Source organism: Halichoeres trimaculatus, unplaced genomic scaffold, assembly GCF_033239565.1.
Source record: "Halichoeres trimaculatus isolate MK-OKI-2021-1 unplaced genomic scaffold, fHalTri1.1 fHalTri1_scaffold_4, whole genome shotgun sequence".
Taxonomy (NCBI): Eukaryota; Metazoa; Chordata; class Actinopteri; order Labriformes; family Labridae; genus Halichoeres; species Halichoeres trimaculatus.
In genome coordinates this window covers 3,832,416-3,851,754 of record NW_027437182.1, presented here as the reverse complement: position 1 = coordinate 3,851,754, position 19,339 = coordinate 3,832,416, and the positions used below count along the sequence as shown (strand labels likewise).

The 19,339-nt window shown below is 39.9% G+C and overlaps 1 protein-coding gene across 1 annotated transcript in view; it reads left to right on the top strand.

Annotated features, from left to right (window-relative positions):
- LOC141789453 (adenylate cyclase type 1-like) overlaps nucleotides 1-18,364 on the top strand; it is a 71,082-nt gene extending 52,718 nt beyond the window's left edge. Inside the window, exons 15-20 of the mRNA XM_074668859.1 lie at nucleotides 867-983; nucleotides 7,611-7,757; nucleotides 8,192-8,290; nucleotides 12,146-12,260; nucleotides 12,910-13,034; nucleotides 15,924-18,364. Coding sequence (XP_074524960.1) covers nucleotides 867-983; nucleotides 7,611-7,757; nucleotides 8,192-8,290; nucleotides 12,146-12,260; nucleotides 12,910-13,034; nucleotides 15,924-16,262 — 942 coding nt within the window. The 3' untranslated portion in view covers nucleotides 16,263-18,364. The remainder of the gene's footprint in view (nucleotides 1-866; nucleotides 984-7,610; nucleotides 7,758-8,191; nucleotides 8,291-12,145; nucleotides 12,261-12,909; nucleotides 13,035-15,923) is intronic.
- Nucleotides 18,365-19,339: the final 975 nt, after the last annotated feature.

Below are 19,339 nucleotides of genomic sequence, written 5' to 3'. Positions count from 1 at the left end.
AGAAGAAATACAGGACGAGGAGGACTAAAAAAGAAGAAAGGAAAGGGGAGAAGAAAAGAGAAGACAGTAAATGAAGATGTGTGAAATGGAAGAGGAAAGGTAAATGAGGTTAAAGAAAAGAAGAGGAAAGAAAAAAGAAGGAAAAGGAGAGACAAGGAAACAGAGGATGAAGAAGGGAAGGGTAGAGGAAAAAATAAAAGAAGAAAAAGAGAGGAATACAGAAAGTGAATAAAGTGTGAAGAAGATGAAGATTGATTAAGCCATCTGTTTTTGTTTTTTCTTTGTGATAAGCCACCTGTCACAGGATGGAGGACGATATTATCCTCTTCACAACTACTGAGACGTTTCAAATCAGTTTTCTTCATCTGAAAACTTTCATCTTTAGAAAAGAAATAGACCAAAGTCGGCTGATTGTAGTTTTCCCTCTTATTCTGAAATAACAGGTTTGTGTTCACCTGAGAGTCTGGTTTCAGATTTTATATTTCCAAACTTATGGCATCATTGAAATGATCCTGGAAACCAAAGAAAATTGAAGCACACCGCTTTTCTAACTCTGAAAACCAGAAACTGACACTTCCTTTGAGAAAAGTCTTTACTTCTGATGAGACAGCCTGTGCAGATTCATCTTCCTTCACAGCTTCTTGTGTTTGAATCCTGTGTTCATGCTCAGTCTTGTCCGGTCTCAGTAGATCTGAGTGTTTACGTTTCTATTTTTAGACTGACAGTGAACATTTGTCTTGTTTGCAAATCATTATCTCCCTCTAGTGATAAGACGCAGTAATTACACCTGCCTCTGTGCCACAATAAAGGATCTTGCAGAGCATCTGTTTCACTCAGGATCTTTGTTCTCTCTGTCATGTCTCCAGGCCGAGGAGGAGAGAGGCGACATGGAGAAGGTGAAGCTGGACAACAAGAGGATCCTGTTCAACCTGCTGCCGGCTCACGTGGCTCAGCACTTCCTCATGTCCAACCCCAGGAACATGGTGAGCATCTGCAGACATGCAAACACAGATTAAAGTCAGAGAAGTCGATGATGGAGGATGATGAAGCTCTGCGGGCTGTGATAAAAAGGGATGGCTTCAGTTTTCTGGTCATTATTTCTAACAAGCTGCACCGTTTCAGGCTCTGAGCTCGATCTCAGCGACAGTTCCTGCTGCTGTAGATCAACTGAAGCACCAAAGCACTGTTACAGCTATTGACTTATAAATCACCAAACAGCTCCAGCAGGCAGTCCTGGCTTCTTAGGATGCTGCTGAACCCCGAGGCAGCGGCTTGATGTATTTCAGAGGAATGCCCGACGTGCCCTGGAGGTGTTAATGTGGGAAAATATCTCAGCTGTTGAGGGACAATGGCTCAGCTTCCCTCACCGCGCGTTGTGGTGTTAAAGTGGAAGTGTGAGCTGACAGCGTTGTGTGTTTCTGTATCCACTGATTGATGAACATCCCCTCCACTGATCTCGGTTCCTTCCTCAACATCCCTGCCCCCCTCCGGCATCAGGAAGTGATGAAAACATACATCCTTTGGGGAAAATCACGGTCTGTCAGGAGGACGAGGTTGGTTTGTAAACACTGAGGCTGCGTCTTACTTTTTGTTTCTAGTGTAGAAAACATCTTTCTGATCTTTCTGTAAATATGCATAGCCAGGATCTAATATAACAATTATTTTTAACTACTTGGCTGATCCCAATGCTAACGTACCTTCAATAGGAACAACACCTTTTTAAGGACGCTGTCTCTTCTTCACTTGAACTCTTACTCTGACAACAATCTTGAATTCTTCTTTAACCCTCTGATGCATAAAATGTGGAATTCTGTGTCATGATTTTTGGAGTGATTTCATTCTTAAGGTATCAAAATAATGTTTTCAATTTCTTTTTTTCAAATACATGATTTGTTCAGAAAGTAACAGACCTGTCTACTCCAGTAGACACCGTTCAGTATAAAACAGCATGGACTTGATGTAAAAAAATAATAATTTAAAAATAATTTTTTAAATACTATTTTTTATTAATATATATTTTTAAAATTAATAAAAAACAATTATATATATATATATATATATATATATATATATATATATATATATATATATATATATATATATATATATATATATATTTGGTAATTCCATTAAAAAAAATGTTATGCACTGCAAAAAAAAAAATCAATATTTTCAGACATTTTTAACCATGCATATTTTAAATTTGATGAGCTTTTTCTCTAACATTCTGAAGAAATCAAGTCTTTAAAAACACTAACATTGCTTTTTTTTTCATGGTTTATAAGAATTCATGTACTGATACAGTTCCACCACAGAAACCATTGGCGTTTTGTAGAAACTTATTTTTTAAAAATGTCCACTGCAGGGACCACAATGCACCAGAGGGTCAAAGGTTCTCGAGATCAGTGAATTGAGTGATTTTCTTGTTAAGCTGTTTCACCTCTGGCCGGTCGCTGATAAATGTTGACGACTGAAGTTTTCTGACGGGTTTCCACTGGTGCTTCATGTTGACGGTTCTTGAGATGAACAGTTTGACTGGAGTTTTGAACCAGGCTGTGAATATGTTGATGTGTTTTGGTGTGTATGTGGTTTCTGCAGCCTGCCTCATGTGGATGTGTGAGGAACTGCAGGCGTGTAGGAGGCTGCTGCTTGCCTGTGCTTCACATGCAATGCAAAAAGCTACTCTGATGTCTAGGGGTATCCTGATATTGGAAATTGGAGTATCAGATTATCTCATCCTGCTTCTAAAATCTCTGATATAAGCACTCCATTCCAGACTCCACTCCAGAACTTTGATCCAGCATGCAGAGCCCATAAGATCATGACAACAGCATGTGCTAAAGTGCTAACAAAGTAGCAAGGACTAAGAGAGATGTTTGTGTGGCAGTATTTTTGGTCTAAGTCAAAAAAAGACGAGTGCAACACTTGTCATGTGGAAGTTTTCAGTGGTGGCGCAGCACTGGAGAAGTTTAATACGACCAATAAGGCTTCTCCCGATTACATTCTTTCATGATTTTTTGGGTGCTGATTCAATCATTAGAAAAAAAAAGAGATCTTAACAAGTGTTTTTGTCCCATTTTCAGAAGAAAATGCCTTTTTAGGCTTAATTTGTGCCACATATTTAGAGACAAAAAATAGGTCTGAATGGCTTGTAACAAATTAAAAAAAAAAAACTGCCGATGGAACAAGAAAGAGTTGCTCGTTTTAAGAAATAATTTTATTTTCAAACGAATTTTTCATGGTACTTTATCTTGTTCCAGGCAATTCAGAACTCATTTTTGTCTTTAAATAACTTGAAACAAGTCATTTTTCTGGACTGACCAGTTAAATGTTGCTCATGTCAAGTAAAACAAGACAATTTTATCTAAAATAAGACAAAAACACTTGATAAGATTTCAGTTTTTTGCAGTGATTCTGATTTTAAGTTTGCTTTTTTAACACCAGACCAAATGAAAAAGTCACATGATGATGATGATGTCTACAGACCATATTAGGAGACATATTTGTCCAAAAATGAACATCACATGTGAGTCAAATTTTAAGATTTATTCAGGATATCTGACATCTCAACTTTTTTTCCAACCAAGCTTATAAACTAAGACAAAAATGACGGAGTAAATTAGGAAAAAAAAAAAGTAAGAGTAATAACAATTAATTAAGCCCTTTTTTTAACATTCCATATTGAAAAATAATAATGGTATTTGGTGTATCTTGCTCATGAAATTATTAGTTTTATTGTTGTTTTATTATTTGGAAGTGTGTAAATTAAATTATTGAATTCTAATGTAAAGAAAAGAGGTGGGACTAGATAAATTCCGATTTCCTCTCACTCCTTTTGAACATGCAAATGACAATTTCCTTTGGTTCCTTGGTTGTTGGTGGTGTTTTTCTTCTATTTTTTTTCTTTTTTTTTGTCTGTGTTTGTTAATTCATGGGTTATGTTCTGTTTAAATATTTGCATGCATTCAAATACAACGAAAAAGAAACAAATAAACGTGTGTATGATTCATGCTGATATATCAGATCGATATCGCTATCCGCCAATACTCAAGGCTGCAGTATTAGTTTTGTATCGGTAGTAAAAAGGTTGTATCAGGACATCCCTACTGCTGTCTGTTTCAACACTTGTAAATACTTCAGTGAAGCAGACAAGTTGTTGTTGGTGCATGGAGTTAGGGATGGTACCCGATTAGACACTTTTATAGGTACTGACTGAATTCTGTCTGTAGTAACGAGTATCGATTTAGGTAAAATCAAAGGTACCATGTTTTGATACCTAAACGCATCCTTGTGACTGTGAGGGAGTGGAAGAGTAAGTGATTTTCCATGCTGAACATGAACACAGCAAGGTTATATATCAAGAAATAAATGTGTTAAATTGAAAGACTTTGAGATTTGATTATATATATGACCACATAAACTCACAAAAGTATGGAAAACTGGTATCAATGAGTACCAATTATTTACCTGCTGATGCTAATTTTAATGCCATTAATACTGTCCATACTTACTGCAGATGTATGACTAAATTAAAGGTAAATAGAACTTTCTACAGACCTCTACCCAATTATTTTTTAAATCACTATTTCAAATTAAATTGTATTAATCCTTTCAAATGGTTTAAAGCAGGAATTTTTAACTGGCTTGTGTTCCTTTGGATGGTGGTGTGTTCTGCCTTCATTTACAAAGTATTTTGTCAAAATAAGAGGGAATCACTACAGGGACATGACTTTGAGATTTGATTCTGCTGAATTTGAAGCACTTTGGATCAGAAAGATTAAAAAGAAAAACATGAATTTCACGTTTGTACTGAATGGAGAAAAGTCAAACTTTCTGTCTGTGTCACACTGCTGTTGGCTCTATGACAGATTTGTTGTCTTAAAACAACCTTGCTGAAAGGGTTAAACAAGCACCGTGTCTCGTCTGAAACTCCTGTAACAGCCGAGCATCAGACGCTGCAGAGATTGTCTGAGGCGGAGATTAGTAAACACAGAGGGCAGGAAGTCAGGAAGGATGTTTCCGGCACATTGGTGACCCCCCTCAGAGCTGCAGTGTATAGAAAGACTTCCTCTCTTTCCTCTGGGCTAAAGTTCACTCACACACTGTATTCATAACACAGCACAGTGGGACTCTGCTGCTGGAACAAAGTTTGTCCTCTGCAGCCGTGATTGGAAAACGTTTTATGTTGCATTGCGACAGAAGTCAAGTGGAGAAAAATAATTTCTCATTTATGCGCACATTTTTTCCATGAGTTGGGGAATAAATAAATCTTTACATCTGTGTTTTACATGTGACAGACTTGGGACCAAAAACTCTGGAAATCTGGACGCCATCCAGCAGCTGTGATGCATGTGGCTGTACGGTCCAATCGGATTTCTTAGTGCTGTTCTTTCCCTGTGAAATCCAGCCCTGAATCACATCACAAACAAATCCTGGAGCTGCAAACATTTATGTAAAAACATCACAAACAAATGGCTGAAAGAGCTTTTTATTTTCTCCTACGTGACTGGAGTCTGAGAGCATTATTTTAACAAGGAGGCTTCAAGAAAACGGATGGAAAGTGAATAAGTAATGAGCAAGAAAAGAGATTTCAAGGAGGAAATGTCATTTTGAAGCAAGGACAAAATATTTTGGTCTTTTTTTCATCACTAGAGAAAATTAGATGTCAGTTGGAAATATGGACTTTAATAAGGAGCAGTGGAGCTCAGTTTGTGCAGAATAACACTTCTGAAGCAAGAATACCCACAATGCAATTTATTTTCCCTAAAGGTAGGGTCTATGGGAATTTTCTTTACTTGTTAGTAAACACAACGTTGATAGTGGGCTCCTCTTCCTTGGCTCAGTGCCAGCAGCAGCACACACCCACAGCCTCTGACGGTGACTGTAAAGACACTCACTAGCCCAGCAACCACCTGTAGCATCTCATTTCTACGTGGGAAAGACCCAAAAGGCGTGCACCTGACTTGGCATGTTAGCACAAGCTAATCCCGGGTATTAAAATAGTTAGCGAAAAGCTAACTCGCTCATCATCCCAAGCTGCTCTCCAAGTTCCGGTAAAGAAGTGAAAGTCGAGCCAAGCTTCACCCTTCTTTAGGAAAAAGCTTTATCTGTTTGGCGTTCCGTTTCACTGTGGTTGTGTCTTTCTTCCTCTTTGCTACATCGACTAGCGTAGCTGCCCTGATTAGCGTCTTCCACATACACAATCACTTGCACAGTGGGCGTGCTGTGATTGGCTGATGTAACCAGTATGTAGCCTTACTCTCTGCCTAGAAACATCCTGATACAACTCCAAAACATCAACATACAGGCAGAGGGAAGGGTTTGAGGCAGATACAGACATGAACACACGTGTAGTGGCTCAGAAGTGACGATTAAGTGGCAGAAGTTTTATTTTTTAGGAAATTCCAGCAGACTCTTCCTATAAAAAGTCTCCCACTTAAACGGAGATAGACTTTGTAGGGATTACTTTTTTTTTTTGAGCTGTTAATACACACTTTGCAATTTTAAAGTAATTAACCATTAACTTTTCACACTCACTTAGTGTGTATATTTTACAGTTGTTTACTGTATAACTCAAGCTTTAAGCTGTAACTTTAACATGACTGAGGAATAACAGTTAAAGCCTTTGCAGTGATGAAACAAAAATTTATGGGGTAATTACAGTAAAATAATTTAAAATTCTGGAAAATTGTATTATTTTATTATTTATTTTTTTAAATTTATTTAATTTAATTATTTAAACTGATTTAAAATTTACTTATATTTTTAATTAATGTAAATTTATTATTTTTTTCTTATTATTTTTTAACCATATTTTCAAATCCTGGAAAATTGTATTATTTTATTATTTAATTCGTTTTTATTTAATTTAATTTATTTATTTTAAATTATTTAAAATGTATTTATATTTTTAATTTATGTAAATTAATTATTTTTTTCTGATTATTTTTTTATTACCCTGTATACCATCCCACACTCTTGCCCTGTTTCCTGTTCTTTCCACTTTCCTCTTTACTTTCCAATTAAATGCATATATATATATATATATATATATATATATATATATACATATATATATTTATATAAAACTTAAAAAAAATATCCTTAAAATATTTTCCACTGGAGGTGGTGAATACCTTGTTCTGATTGGTCAAAACCAAGCACCAAGTAAGAGATGATATCTGAGGCCCAAATGTGGACGCACCAATGTGCAAAGACCGCTATCTTCCTTTTCTGAGCAGCTGTTTCCAACCGCTCCTCTTTCCAAAGCCCGATGAGTTAATAACTCGGTTCTTGGTCTATCCCAGGGTCTCCGACATACCCTGAAAACCTCTAAAGGGAGGCGCCCCAGATGTGCCCCAATCAGTTTCCAAACCACTTTAGACGGCTGTGCGTCAGACTCCTGCTGGATGAACAAGTCCCCTTACCTTAATGCCCCTCCCCAGCAGGTGGAGTTGAACCTCAGTCATGTGATGACTGGATTAGGTCAACTAACACACTTCCTAACTAGAAGTCAGTCCTGCCTCTCTGAGAGCCTTGTTTTTTTCAGTTAAGTGCAGCCAGATTAGGATTAAATCAGGCCTCTGACGTATGTTCATCTTTTCCTTTAGGACCTCTACTACCAGTCCTACGCTCAGGTCGGCGTGCTGTTCGCCTCCATCGCCAACTTCAACGACTTCTACATCGAGCTGGACGGGAACAACATGGGCGTTGAGTGTCTGCGTCTGCTCAATGAGATCATCGCAGACTTTGATGAGGTCAGTGGACTCATCGTGTCACCGTAAATCTGGATTAATTTGTTTTTTCTCACAGGTTTTTCGGCCCGTCTGCCTTCGGGGAATTTTGGGGGAAACTCTGCAGCAGCGTGACCTCGATAACGTCATTTCCAGAGATGACAGTGTGGCCAGGACTCTGTTTATTGATGCAACATGATAAGCTCTGGTTGCGGCTGGGAAAGTTCTGCAGAATCAGGAATTACTAACAGATGACTTTCTGCTTGAGTGAATCCGTAATCACAGCCTGAAGCGTTCAGTCACTGAATGATGACGCTCTGGCCACGACTCGATAGACAACTGAGAAATAGTTCATTACATTTTGATTTGTCTGCAAACATGAGCAACACGAGATATGAATGATTAAAGTGATGTCTCACTCCTCTTTTAATCTGTGTCTCTCGTCTTTCCTCCTCCAGCTGATGGACAAAGAGTGCTACAGAGACATAGAGAAAATCAAGACCATCGGCAGCACCTACATGGCTGCTGTAGGGCTGGTTCCTACAACTGCCTCCAAGGTACACATACCGTAGCTATATTTAGACCCTGCATTAGATTTGGTGTGTGTTTGCAGGGTATTAGCATGTTCCCAAACAGTTCAGAGTGCACTATTTCAGGGTAGGTCTTTTCTGGCTGCTGATATTTAGAACACTGTCACGTTTCACTCTGTAAATCCTCTGTGAGGGATTACCGGCCTCTGTGGCGTCAGCATGTTCCACATTCATAAAGTTTCTTAGGTGAAATCCTGTAAAGCTGATAAACAAAAGAGGCTTTTTGCTGCAGAACTTTACGCAAATGTTACAGTCACAGACGTGGTTTAACTTTGGGGGGAAAACAGCGGCGTGGGATTTTGTGGTCTGGAGGTAACAGCGTGTACAGGAGTGAACAAAAGGGATCTGGATCTGGACAATCCAGCTGTGTTCCAGTCTATCCTTTTACCACGTATTCCTATTGGCAGCAGAAAGGAAAGAGTGATGGATTCATGTTTTAGTGTGTAATATAATGTGACTGTGTCGGTGTCATCACGCTTAACCCTTTAAGTCCTGGCCTCTTATTTTGGGTCCCTGCTAGAAAAATGACTGCCACAAAAAAGGGAACACTTGTGAAATCTATTCACAGGTGCCAGTATTCATATTTAAGTCACTGGCTCAGAGAATTACAAGTGCTTCATTTTATGCTTTTTGTTGTGGAGAAACCTTGGAGCCCCTTTATTAGGAGATCTTAGGGTTCAGAAGGGTTAAGACTGACTTGACAGGCCCATATCTGGTCAGTTTCAGTGATAAAAATATAAATATAAAGTAATATAAAATAAAATGCTTACTGATTGGCAGAGATGCAAACATTGCTTCTTTGAACCCAGTCCCAATCCAAAATGAAAAGGACAAATGCAGATTAAACCTGGATGTTTACAACCTGCATCTCAAAGCTGCTCTTTCACGATCAAAAAGATGACAGATAATCCTAAATAAATTAAATTTTAGATTATTGTGTTATGTAAAATGTTTAGGTTTTTCTGGCTGTAGGTTTTATCTACATTAGGATTGTTTCAGGGTCAAATTTTAACCTCTAAATCTGAAACTCCCTTAAATATTTGCAGAAGTGCTCAGTCTAAGCTGGGGATGTCAAACTCGTGCCATGGAGGGCCAAGAGGCTGCAGGTTTTCTTTCCAACCAAAAACTCCACCAGCTGATTTCACTGATGACCTCACCTTTAAGCAGAGAGCAGGGACTAATCAGTGAAATCAACTGGTGAAGTTCTTGGTTGGAAAGAAAACCTGCAGCCTCTTTGCCCTCCATGGCACGAGTTTGAGATCCTTGGTCTAAGCTGTAACTCAGCCTCCCACCACTAGTTGGGGCTGTAGCTTCAGTGAATGGCTCCTACAATGATTCTATTATCCAATCAGGAGAGGCTGATACACCAGTTATAGTTATGAACAGATAAATTCTAATAAATGTAAGAGTTTTTTTTCAAAGGTCAGACTCCATCAAGCAATAACAATATGTGATGAATTATGAATATCCTCTGGTGGTGGTAAAGAAGTCTTGAGTAAGCCGGATCATGATGACTTAATGAGGACTGTGGGGCTGGTGATTAGAGAACTGAACGATGAAGACTTGAGGTGCAATGGGAGGGGAAGGAGATTTGTAATGTGAGCCTGAAACACAGCATTTTAACTTCGAAAGCCGTGAGATGATTGGCTTACAAATAAAGCTGTGATGATGTGATTGAATAGAAAATAAAAACTGACACGCTCTTGGTCAGCTGATGAGTGGGACTGAGTGTGTATAGGCAACATATGAGTGTGAGCACACAGTCTTCCTGGACGGATTTGGCTAAGCGTCACTGCTCTACTACCTGGATGTGAACAAGCACAGGTGACAGATGTCATCTCATGTCTCCCACGGTTTTTCAGGAGACAAATTGTCTTACAACTACTCCAACACAGTCCAAAAAAGTTCATTTGGTCTGACACCTCCAAATGTTTTGACTTCAAACTTCCTGCAACTTCTTCAGAAGAGTCACATGATGTCGTTGTGAATTATCTGTCAGCTGATTTATAGAGATTTGGCCAGCCTACCTAAGGCAGAGGGATGACCATGCCCCCTGTGGTACGACACTCTTAGAACAGCATCTCAGGTGTGTGACTCTAAAAGAATAATAATGTTAATTTGGAATTTCATACCTTAAATTTTAACAAAACATATATCAGTGAAACATTCAATCAATTAATCGACTTTAATTTGTAGAGCTCTTTACAACACACAAGGTGACCAAAGTGCTTCCCATTAAAATCAAGACACAACCATTCAAATTCAGTATGGTTAAAATACAATAAAAATGGCAGGAATATCTCAGCCCATTACTGTGTGTTAAAAGCCAGTTTGAATAATTAGGTTTTAAGCTTGGATTTAAAAAGCCCAAAGTCAGTGGTGGTGCGTATTTCAGGGGGCAGCTTATTCCAAAACCTGGGCCCAGCCCGAGAAGGTCCAATCACCCTAGTGTTTAGTCCCTGCTCTTGGGACTTCCAGCAAAAAGAGAATGTTTGAGATACCAAAAAAGAGAAGACAGTAAAGCACGTGAGAAAGAAACATCTGGAGCACAAACACTGATAAATGTAATAGAGAATTTAAAAAATGACCAGGAAAAGTTCAGATCATTCGTTTCAAAACACTTCAAGAGAGAACAACACAACATCTAGTCAGAGTGAAACAGACACCAGCGTTGGATAAAAGGAGGCTGTGGAGATCAGGAAATGGGCAGAGAGGATGGTTAACCAGGATGAGGAGGCTTTAATGCTGCCAGAGTGATGGACAGAGTGATGGATTCATGTTTAGTGTGTAATATAATGTGACTGTGGCAAAAATTTACAGAGGGCCCCTCCAGCTAGTGTCAAACAGCCTTATAAAATAAAAAATCGGACACGACAAAAAAAAAAATGAAAGGAAAACATAATAACAACGCGCTAATGCCATCTTGAAAGGCTGTTTTCATTAAATTGAATTCCTCAAAGTAAACTTTTGAACGTTCCTTGTCACTATTCTTCTACTACTTCATTATTTAGTCAATAAGAGGCAATATGATTTAACATGGTTCCAATACAGAAGATTAACCTCTGTGCTAAAACCCCCCTAATGGCTCTATGTTGACATTTACAACAAAGAACAGGACATAAATAAATACAGTTTTATGAAGCATAAAGCTACTGAAAACACATGGAGAAAAAATATAAACACCACTGACACACAGCTTACAACAACTTCCATCCTAGAAGTGAATTATCTGAATTCATTGCCTATGAATTCTATAAGTTAGCATTCTTGGCTTGACAGTTATGTTTAGCTGGACATAGTTTTCATTTGATAGCTGTAGAAAAAGTATTGTGTAAGTTAGCTTTCTCTATTTTCAGCCTGCTAGCTCAGTAACAAGCCGCAGGTGTCCTTAACTGCAGGACTCAGCAGGAGCAGGTCAAACCGAGCTGATCCAAATAAAATAAACTCTCTTCGTTGTTACTGCTCTGTGGTGATTCAAATTTGGTCAGCTCTCTGGGGCCCTCTTCTGGCTTGGGGCCTTTCCTGTCTGTTAGCATGCGGCGCTTCTGGTCATCCTGTTGCTTCAGTTAAGACGACCAAACCTCTGTGTATCAGCTGACCGACCAGTCACAACATCATGTGATTCTTCTGAGGAGTTTTCAGTTGAAGGGAGGTCTGAAGTCAGTGGTGCTAGCTCTGCTAGTGTTAGCCACCCTCAAAAACTCTGAGACGACTGTCCTGTAATAAAATTTTCACTTTAATTTCTTGATTAGAAACTTGTAAACAGTGTGATATCACTCTGTAACTGTGCATAGATCGATGTGTCGTTTTCCTGCTTTACAGGCCAAGAAGTCCATCACCTCTCATTTATGCACAGTGTCAGATTTTGCCATCGAGATGTTCGACGTCCTGGATGCCATCAACTACCAGTCATACAACGACTTTGTCCTGAGAGTGGGTGAGTAAAAACAGAAACACACAGACGCACACACTGCTCTACATAAACACGACTCTGGGAGCTGCTGACCTATTGCACTGGACGCCGCGGACGCTCAGTGCCGGTAAGTTCTGGGGGAAATGCATCACAGAAAGAGCGCTCCTCTGCAGGAAGCTCGTCACAGCGAGACCTGAAGTTCTGGGTTCCATTGTGTTGGGTATCCTGTGGGGAGCCTGCAACAGGAGCCCGTGTTTAATCCCAGCACAGCCGGGTGTACACAATGCCATCCTGTCTGCAGACTGAGGGGCTCCATGTGTGAAAACTGCATATGTTTGTGTTTTTGGCTGAACCCTCTCTGCAGAAACGCCACTTTTGGGAATCTGAGTTATGTTGGCTTTCCAGTCAGAACAAAAAACAAACATTGGCCTGGTTTTATTGGGTCTGCATGTGCCGATCTTCTGACCTAAAACATCCGGAAATGTTCCTGTAAAAATGAACTTGAAACGTGCTAACCCAATGCTGCAGGAGTTCATTGTTGTTTTCATTATTTGCATTGTAGAAATCTTTAAATTGCACCACAGAGGGCAGTCGCTAACTCCAGGTCAAGTTTCATCTTGCAGCAGGGGTTACATTCAGCCTTCATTTCTCTCTTGCACTGTGTGTATTCCAGGTATCAACGTGGGACCAGTTGTTGCAGGAGTGATCGGAGCCAGAAGACCTCAGTACGACATCTGGGGGAACACAGTGAACGTGGCCAGCAGGATGGACAGCACGGGAGTACAGGGGAAGATACAGGTATGATGCTGCAGACCAGTCAGGTCATGTGTCACTCAAATCATATTGAGCTAGAAACATCCTCTATCCTTTGATCCTTATTTGTATGGGACAAATAAACCAGACATCTCTGATTTAAAAGACCCCAAAAAAAACATCTAAACAGAGAAGTAAAACATTAAATTATAGTTGCACTGAGCACATGGTGAAGTTTTTCTTGAACTATTTATCCTCAAACATGTGTCCCTCTCTGATTCGTACATTTTGGCACCATGTAGCATGTAGGAATCCAAAATCTGTCTCAGTCCTTACCTCACTCACTGGGCCCGGGCACATTTCATCCTCAGAGTCCATTGAGGCTCCAAAAAGTTTGGCTCAGACGTGGATGAGCAGCGTGAAACACTACACTTAAAAAACTGACATCCAAGCTTTTTTAAAAATCTTTTTGCTGAATTTCTTTGGCCAGCAAAACATTTAGAAAAATTCAGTACATGCACATTTCTGTAGGGGGTAGTACGTGCATAATCTGTACATCTTTAAATAGTAATACATACACTCTCACATACACAAGCATTCCCCTTTCCTCTCAACACATGGTCACAACCTTACAGAGAAAAAAAAAAAGATTTAAAAACAGTGCACAAATATTGGAGAGGTAGATGTATCAGTAGCATACTACTACTACTACTACTTCTACTACTACTACTACTTCTACTAATAATAATAATTATAAACTTAATTTGCATAGCACTTTTTAAAAGCAATGCTACTAAGTGCTGTACAAAATGAAACAACAAATGGAAGAGATATAAAAGAGGAGATAAAAGAGGAGTAAAAAATATATAAAAGAAATGTGAAATGTAATTAGAGCACACACACACAAATATATACATTAGTGCTGTCAGGCCATTAAAAAAATTAATCTAATTAATTACAGGATTTGTAATTAATTAATCTAATTAATCCCATTTTAATCTCATATCTGCTTAAGGTCCCAAAATAAAGAATTTGAATTCCAGGACATTAAAATTACATTAAAAGACATTTAAAAATAAGGTGGGAATATATACAACACATTTTTAGGTACCCTGAGGCATAAGGAACACATGAAAAAAGATTTATGGTTCTATCTTTACAAAATCTACACAGTCCTGCACCTAAGATAAGCTGATTTGATTTTTAGGACGGTTTCTGCTTCTGTTCACATTTTTACTCGATGTGGACTCAATTTTCACTGCAGTATGAACTTCTATACTTCTATGAGGTCAGGAGAACCAGGGCTAAAGGCTAAAAACTGTGGGGAACTATGTACAAAACACTTAATTCAAGTCTTGGATCAAAGAAAAGTGAAGTATTCTCAGTTTAACATGCTCTGAACACACAAACTGTTGCTGATTGGTGCAGAGCAGCCCCAAGCTGAAACATGACACCAGGAAGATGGAAGGAAATTTTCAAAAAATTATTTTGATTTAAATACAAGACATTTATCAATCATTCAGAACTGGTTTAATGCAGTAAAGAGTGTTAAATTACTTGTTTTTACAGAATTGAGCTAGAGCAAACGGTTGATTTTCTGTAGATTTTCAAAAAGGACGTGTGAATAAACCGATATCACTGAGAAAAATCGCTCAACTTATACCTTGTGAAAGGTTACTTCTATAGAAGTTGTTGAGCACATGTATATGTCTTCTTGTAGTTGAAAATGTTTCGTTAGGCCTGATACGAGCCACATTCATCTGACAGGACCAGGAAACTGTCCCATTTCATTATATCAGAAAACAAACAACTGCATGAATCGTTAGTGAAATATTAAAGAAGTCTGATTTTCTTACCCTGTTGGCAGATTTTGTTTTACTCTTTACAAAAAATCCAGGAAGCATTTTTGTCTTTTAATATCTTGAATAAGGACATTTTTCTGAGTTTTCAGGTGATTGTGGCTCATGTCGAGTCTAATCAGACAGTTGTCTCTAAATGTAAAACAGAAACACCTACTTACTATATTTTCCGGACTATACGTCACACTTTTTTTTCATAGTTTGGCTGGTCCTTCGACTTAAAGTCAGGTATGACTTATATATCTACTTGAATGAATTAAGAAGTAAACATTACCGTCTACCTGAGCATGTGAGTTGAGTGGATTGGCGAGAATTTCCTCTCCTAAATCCCAAAGGTGTTCGCCTCCGTCGCTCCTCGCTTTAAGTCCCACCACGCAGCGTCCCACTCCGCTCCAAAAAAATATCTTCTGGTTCTGATTCTGGGGGTTATGACATTACTATCCTTTTAAAGACTAAAGATTAAATGTATGTTTTTGGTCTTGGATTTTGTGCCCAGTGCGACTTACATACGTTATTTTCCTCTGAGTGCCGCATTTTGCACCTTGTACTCTTGAGGGACTTATAGTCCAAGGAATACGGTAGATTTCATTGAGAGTTTGTGAAGGAGTTTAAAGCAGTAGGGACCTCAATACAGATATATATTTTAAAATCCACATTAAGGTTCCCTTCACACATGTTCCAAAGTCTGGAAAATTTCTAAACTGACTTGCATGTGTGAATGCAAACAGTTTTTCCCACTGGCTCCACACAGACTTTTTTCTTCCAGCTCTTCAGTAAAATTTAGGCACATTAAAAAAGTTGCAAACATCCCTGTAACATCCCAGATAGAATTACAAGAAGACTTTTCTTTTTTCTGCACACGCTACCCAGCCACCTTCCCTTAACCTAAACCGAAGAATGTAGTAATATGTCAGCGTCTGATAAAGATAATTCCTCCAGTGTGAGGTACATGTGTAAATAGGAAGTCCTATCAGGGTCTGAATGTTCTGGAAACACCTAGAAAATGTCATGCATGTGAGCATGTGTGAACGGGCTTGACTTAACTTTGAGCTTCTTTAATTCGGGATTCCTACAGGTGACGGAGGATGTCCATCGCCTCATCACAGACTACTACACCTTCATCTGCCGCGGTCAGGTGAGCGTAAAGGGCAAAGGTCAGATGCTCACGTACTTCCTGGAGGGGCGTCGGCCTGGCAGCCGGCCGGTCCACAGCCAGCAGCAGCAGCAGCAGCCTGGGAGCTCAGAGCGGCGGTCCAGCGCCTTCAACCACGGCAGCGTGTGCACCAAACTGAGCCCCGGACCCACCGTCACCACCTACGCCTCCATCAGGACCCCGAGCCCGAGCACCACCAAACCCACCACGTCCACCAGCACCACCAGGTACCTGCCCTCTGCCCCCACAGCCACGGTATGACGGGTGCTGACACGGACACAAGTTGGAAAGTTCGCCTCAGCAGAGAGAGCTCGTTGAGCCGCTACAGTCTGTGGACGCAGAGCGAGGATCGCCTGATGGGACTGGGTCCGGAGTCCTGAGGCTGATCAGGTTCTCGCACACGTGGGCTGATTGTTGAAAGACTCGGGTACAGGATGCTTTAGCCACGTTGCTCTGTTATCTGTCATCAGAGCCGACTCCTAAAAACTGCATCCACGACAACTTTAATAACAAAATGCATCAAAACAGAACCAACAGTGTAGCATGCGTCCAGAAAATTCCTTTAACGACTTTAGCCGACCCTTTTATCTCAGTGTAAAACCAAATCAGTGCTATTGCCTTAGCGATCACTCCTCACGATGAGCTTTTTTTGCCATTTTCTGTTGCCTTTTGGATCCTTTCTTGATTTATTGAAGACAAACACAGAGCGTGTCATGTTTTTAAAGCCAAATGTATAAAAGTAAACAGCAGTTAGTCGTACAAAGTTGCCAAAACAGGACAGGGCATTGCCTTCATTGCTCCCAGGCTGGCGGTGCGTTTCTGTGTACTTCACTTTCTCCCTGTAACGGCACATGAGACGGACTCGTTTTGATTCCCGAGCAGAGCGGAGCAGAGACGCTCGGGCTCTTTAAGTGCATGATGCCACTGCTGCATTTCCGTCCTGTTCGCCGTCTGTTTCCCTGTGATGCTTGACTTCCAGATTCTTCCTCGTCTTAAAGTGTAGCAATAAGAAGCGGTTCGTCTCCTATCTCAGCCTCCTCATCCTGCATGCTGTAGCCGGCTGGATCCTCTTTTTGACCTGATAGTGTATGTAGCCAATAGAGTGTGTAGCTAGCCACACCAGTCTGTAACTCTGTGGTGCATGACCTAGAAACTTATTTTCTGTATTGTGCGAGTGTGGTTCCTTCCTCACAGGGGTATATCTTAAAAAAGGAAACCTTTTCTGCGTGTTTGTTTAATAATAAGAACTATTTTCTATCGTTTTACTATTTTTATGAACTAAAAAGCTGCTTTGGTGGAGAGAAGAAAAACTGCTGTTTATGAGGAGACACCCAAACCTCGGTGTCTGGCTTCCTCGTACAAACCCAGATGATTTATTTTATGGTACAGCATGCTACTCACAGTACGGCTAACCACAGCCATTAACTCTCCTCTAATCTGTCCCAGCATGCACCGCCTGCAAGCCTGTGGCTCCAGCATGCATGCTTTGATGGAGCTAGCACAGGCCGAGCGGCAGTGACTCTGTTTTAATGTAGTCCTCATGCATGCGCTAACAGCAGCGGTCCTCTTGAATGTAAGGTGCTTTTTGACCCGTGTCTTCTTCTTCTTCTTCTTCTTCTTCTTGAGTTTTTGAACAAAAGAACACTTTGAGGACATTTTTCAGGATGGTTTAAAGATCAGGCGCGGGGGAGGGATCACTCCTCCTCTTCCTCCTCCTCCTCCCCGCTCCTGCAGGTAGCTGGTTTTCAAATGTGCCAACCTATTTTCATAAACATATCAAACTTTTTCTCGTAGCACAACTGAATGTGTGGCTACGGTTGTCGTGGGTTTTGCTTTCTTTCTTTCTTTCTTTCTTTTCTTGGGTTTGTTGTTGAATGCCTGTGTTTTTTCAGCTGTTCCTGAACAGTTTTGTAACTCAGTGTTGATTTTTTCTGAGCGACTATAACCTGACTGAAATGTTGTACTTCTCATATTTAAAATAGATTTTAAAGTCTATTCAGTAGCTCGAACGCCTACTTTCAGTTTCAGAGAGATTAAAAAAAGAGGATTTTTATACTTTTGCTTTAAACGCTGATGGAAAGTTGATGGAAAGACGTCATGTACAATATTTTTCCTGTAAATTGGATATTTTCATACTGTATGATACGGGTTTCAGTTGTTATATGTAGGTATAACTCGCTATTACTGTACATTGTAGAGTCTTTTTCAGAGATATATTCCAGATGAACGATATTTGTCGGTTCTTTTGTTGGAGATGTATTTATCGGGATGTTTTATGTGAATGTAAATTTTGTTAAAGATGATATTTTATACTAAGTGTTTGCACTGCGATGATATTGACGTATTAAGGTTACAAAAATAAAGCCAGAGGGGGTGTCTCCCCTGAAGTAAGAGGGCTCTTCCTGTGCTTGTTTTAGCCACACACACACACTGGACACACACTCACACACAAACATATGGAGAGGCCATCTAACTTATAAAGTTACGTAACGGTAGAAAAACAGAGGAGCTGATGTAAGCATCAACATTGGGGTCAACGCTTTGTCAGGAGGAGCCTCACGCTGGTGTTATAAACACTTCTGCTACCAGAAAAACACGACAGCCGAGTGTGTTTACACACAGGGAGCTGATACTGTACGACCTGGAGATAACAAACACTTGTTCTTGTTGTTCAGGCGCTCGTAAAGAGTGTAACTGGAAGAGAAAAACAAACTTGTGCAGAGAGATTAATGTAGGCCAGATGTCTTTAAGAGGGAACAGACGAGCGGGAGTTTACTGAGATCATGAATAAATCTCCAACGAGTCAAAGTCACATCCTTCGTGTGGCGTCTAAAACCAAATTAAGTCTTTTGTTTTCAATAAAGACCCAAAGGAAGTCACGGTAACAGAAAGATTTCAGCAAGTGTGGTTTAATTTAAAGCTCCCATATCCTGCTCCTTTTCTGCAGTTTAATCTGGATCATTGATGTCTTCATGAAATGGTAGTAGCATGTTTTGGTCCAAAAAGCCAATAAATCAAGCACAGCAGCATTGTTTCCAGGCTCTCATAGCCCCTCTGTTCAGAACGCCCTGATTTAGTGGGCACAATGTTTAGGAAACAGCGAAGCTCATTTACCGTAACATTACAGGCTAACACAACAAGCTAACCGGCTAACGTGGAAATATAGGCAGACTTCACCAATAAACTATTTCTATAACAGGGCTCCATCCTGCTCCTTCACTTTTCTCTGTCTGTTTTATCCATCATGCTGAAAGTGTCGTCTAAAGATCGCCTCTACCGTCAGTTCGTCACTATGTTATTACTGCAGCATTATTGTGGTCCAGGTTCACAGTGCATGT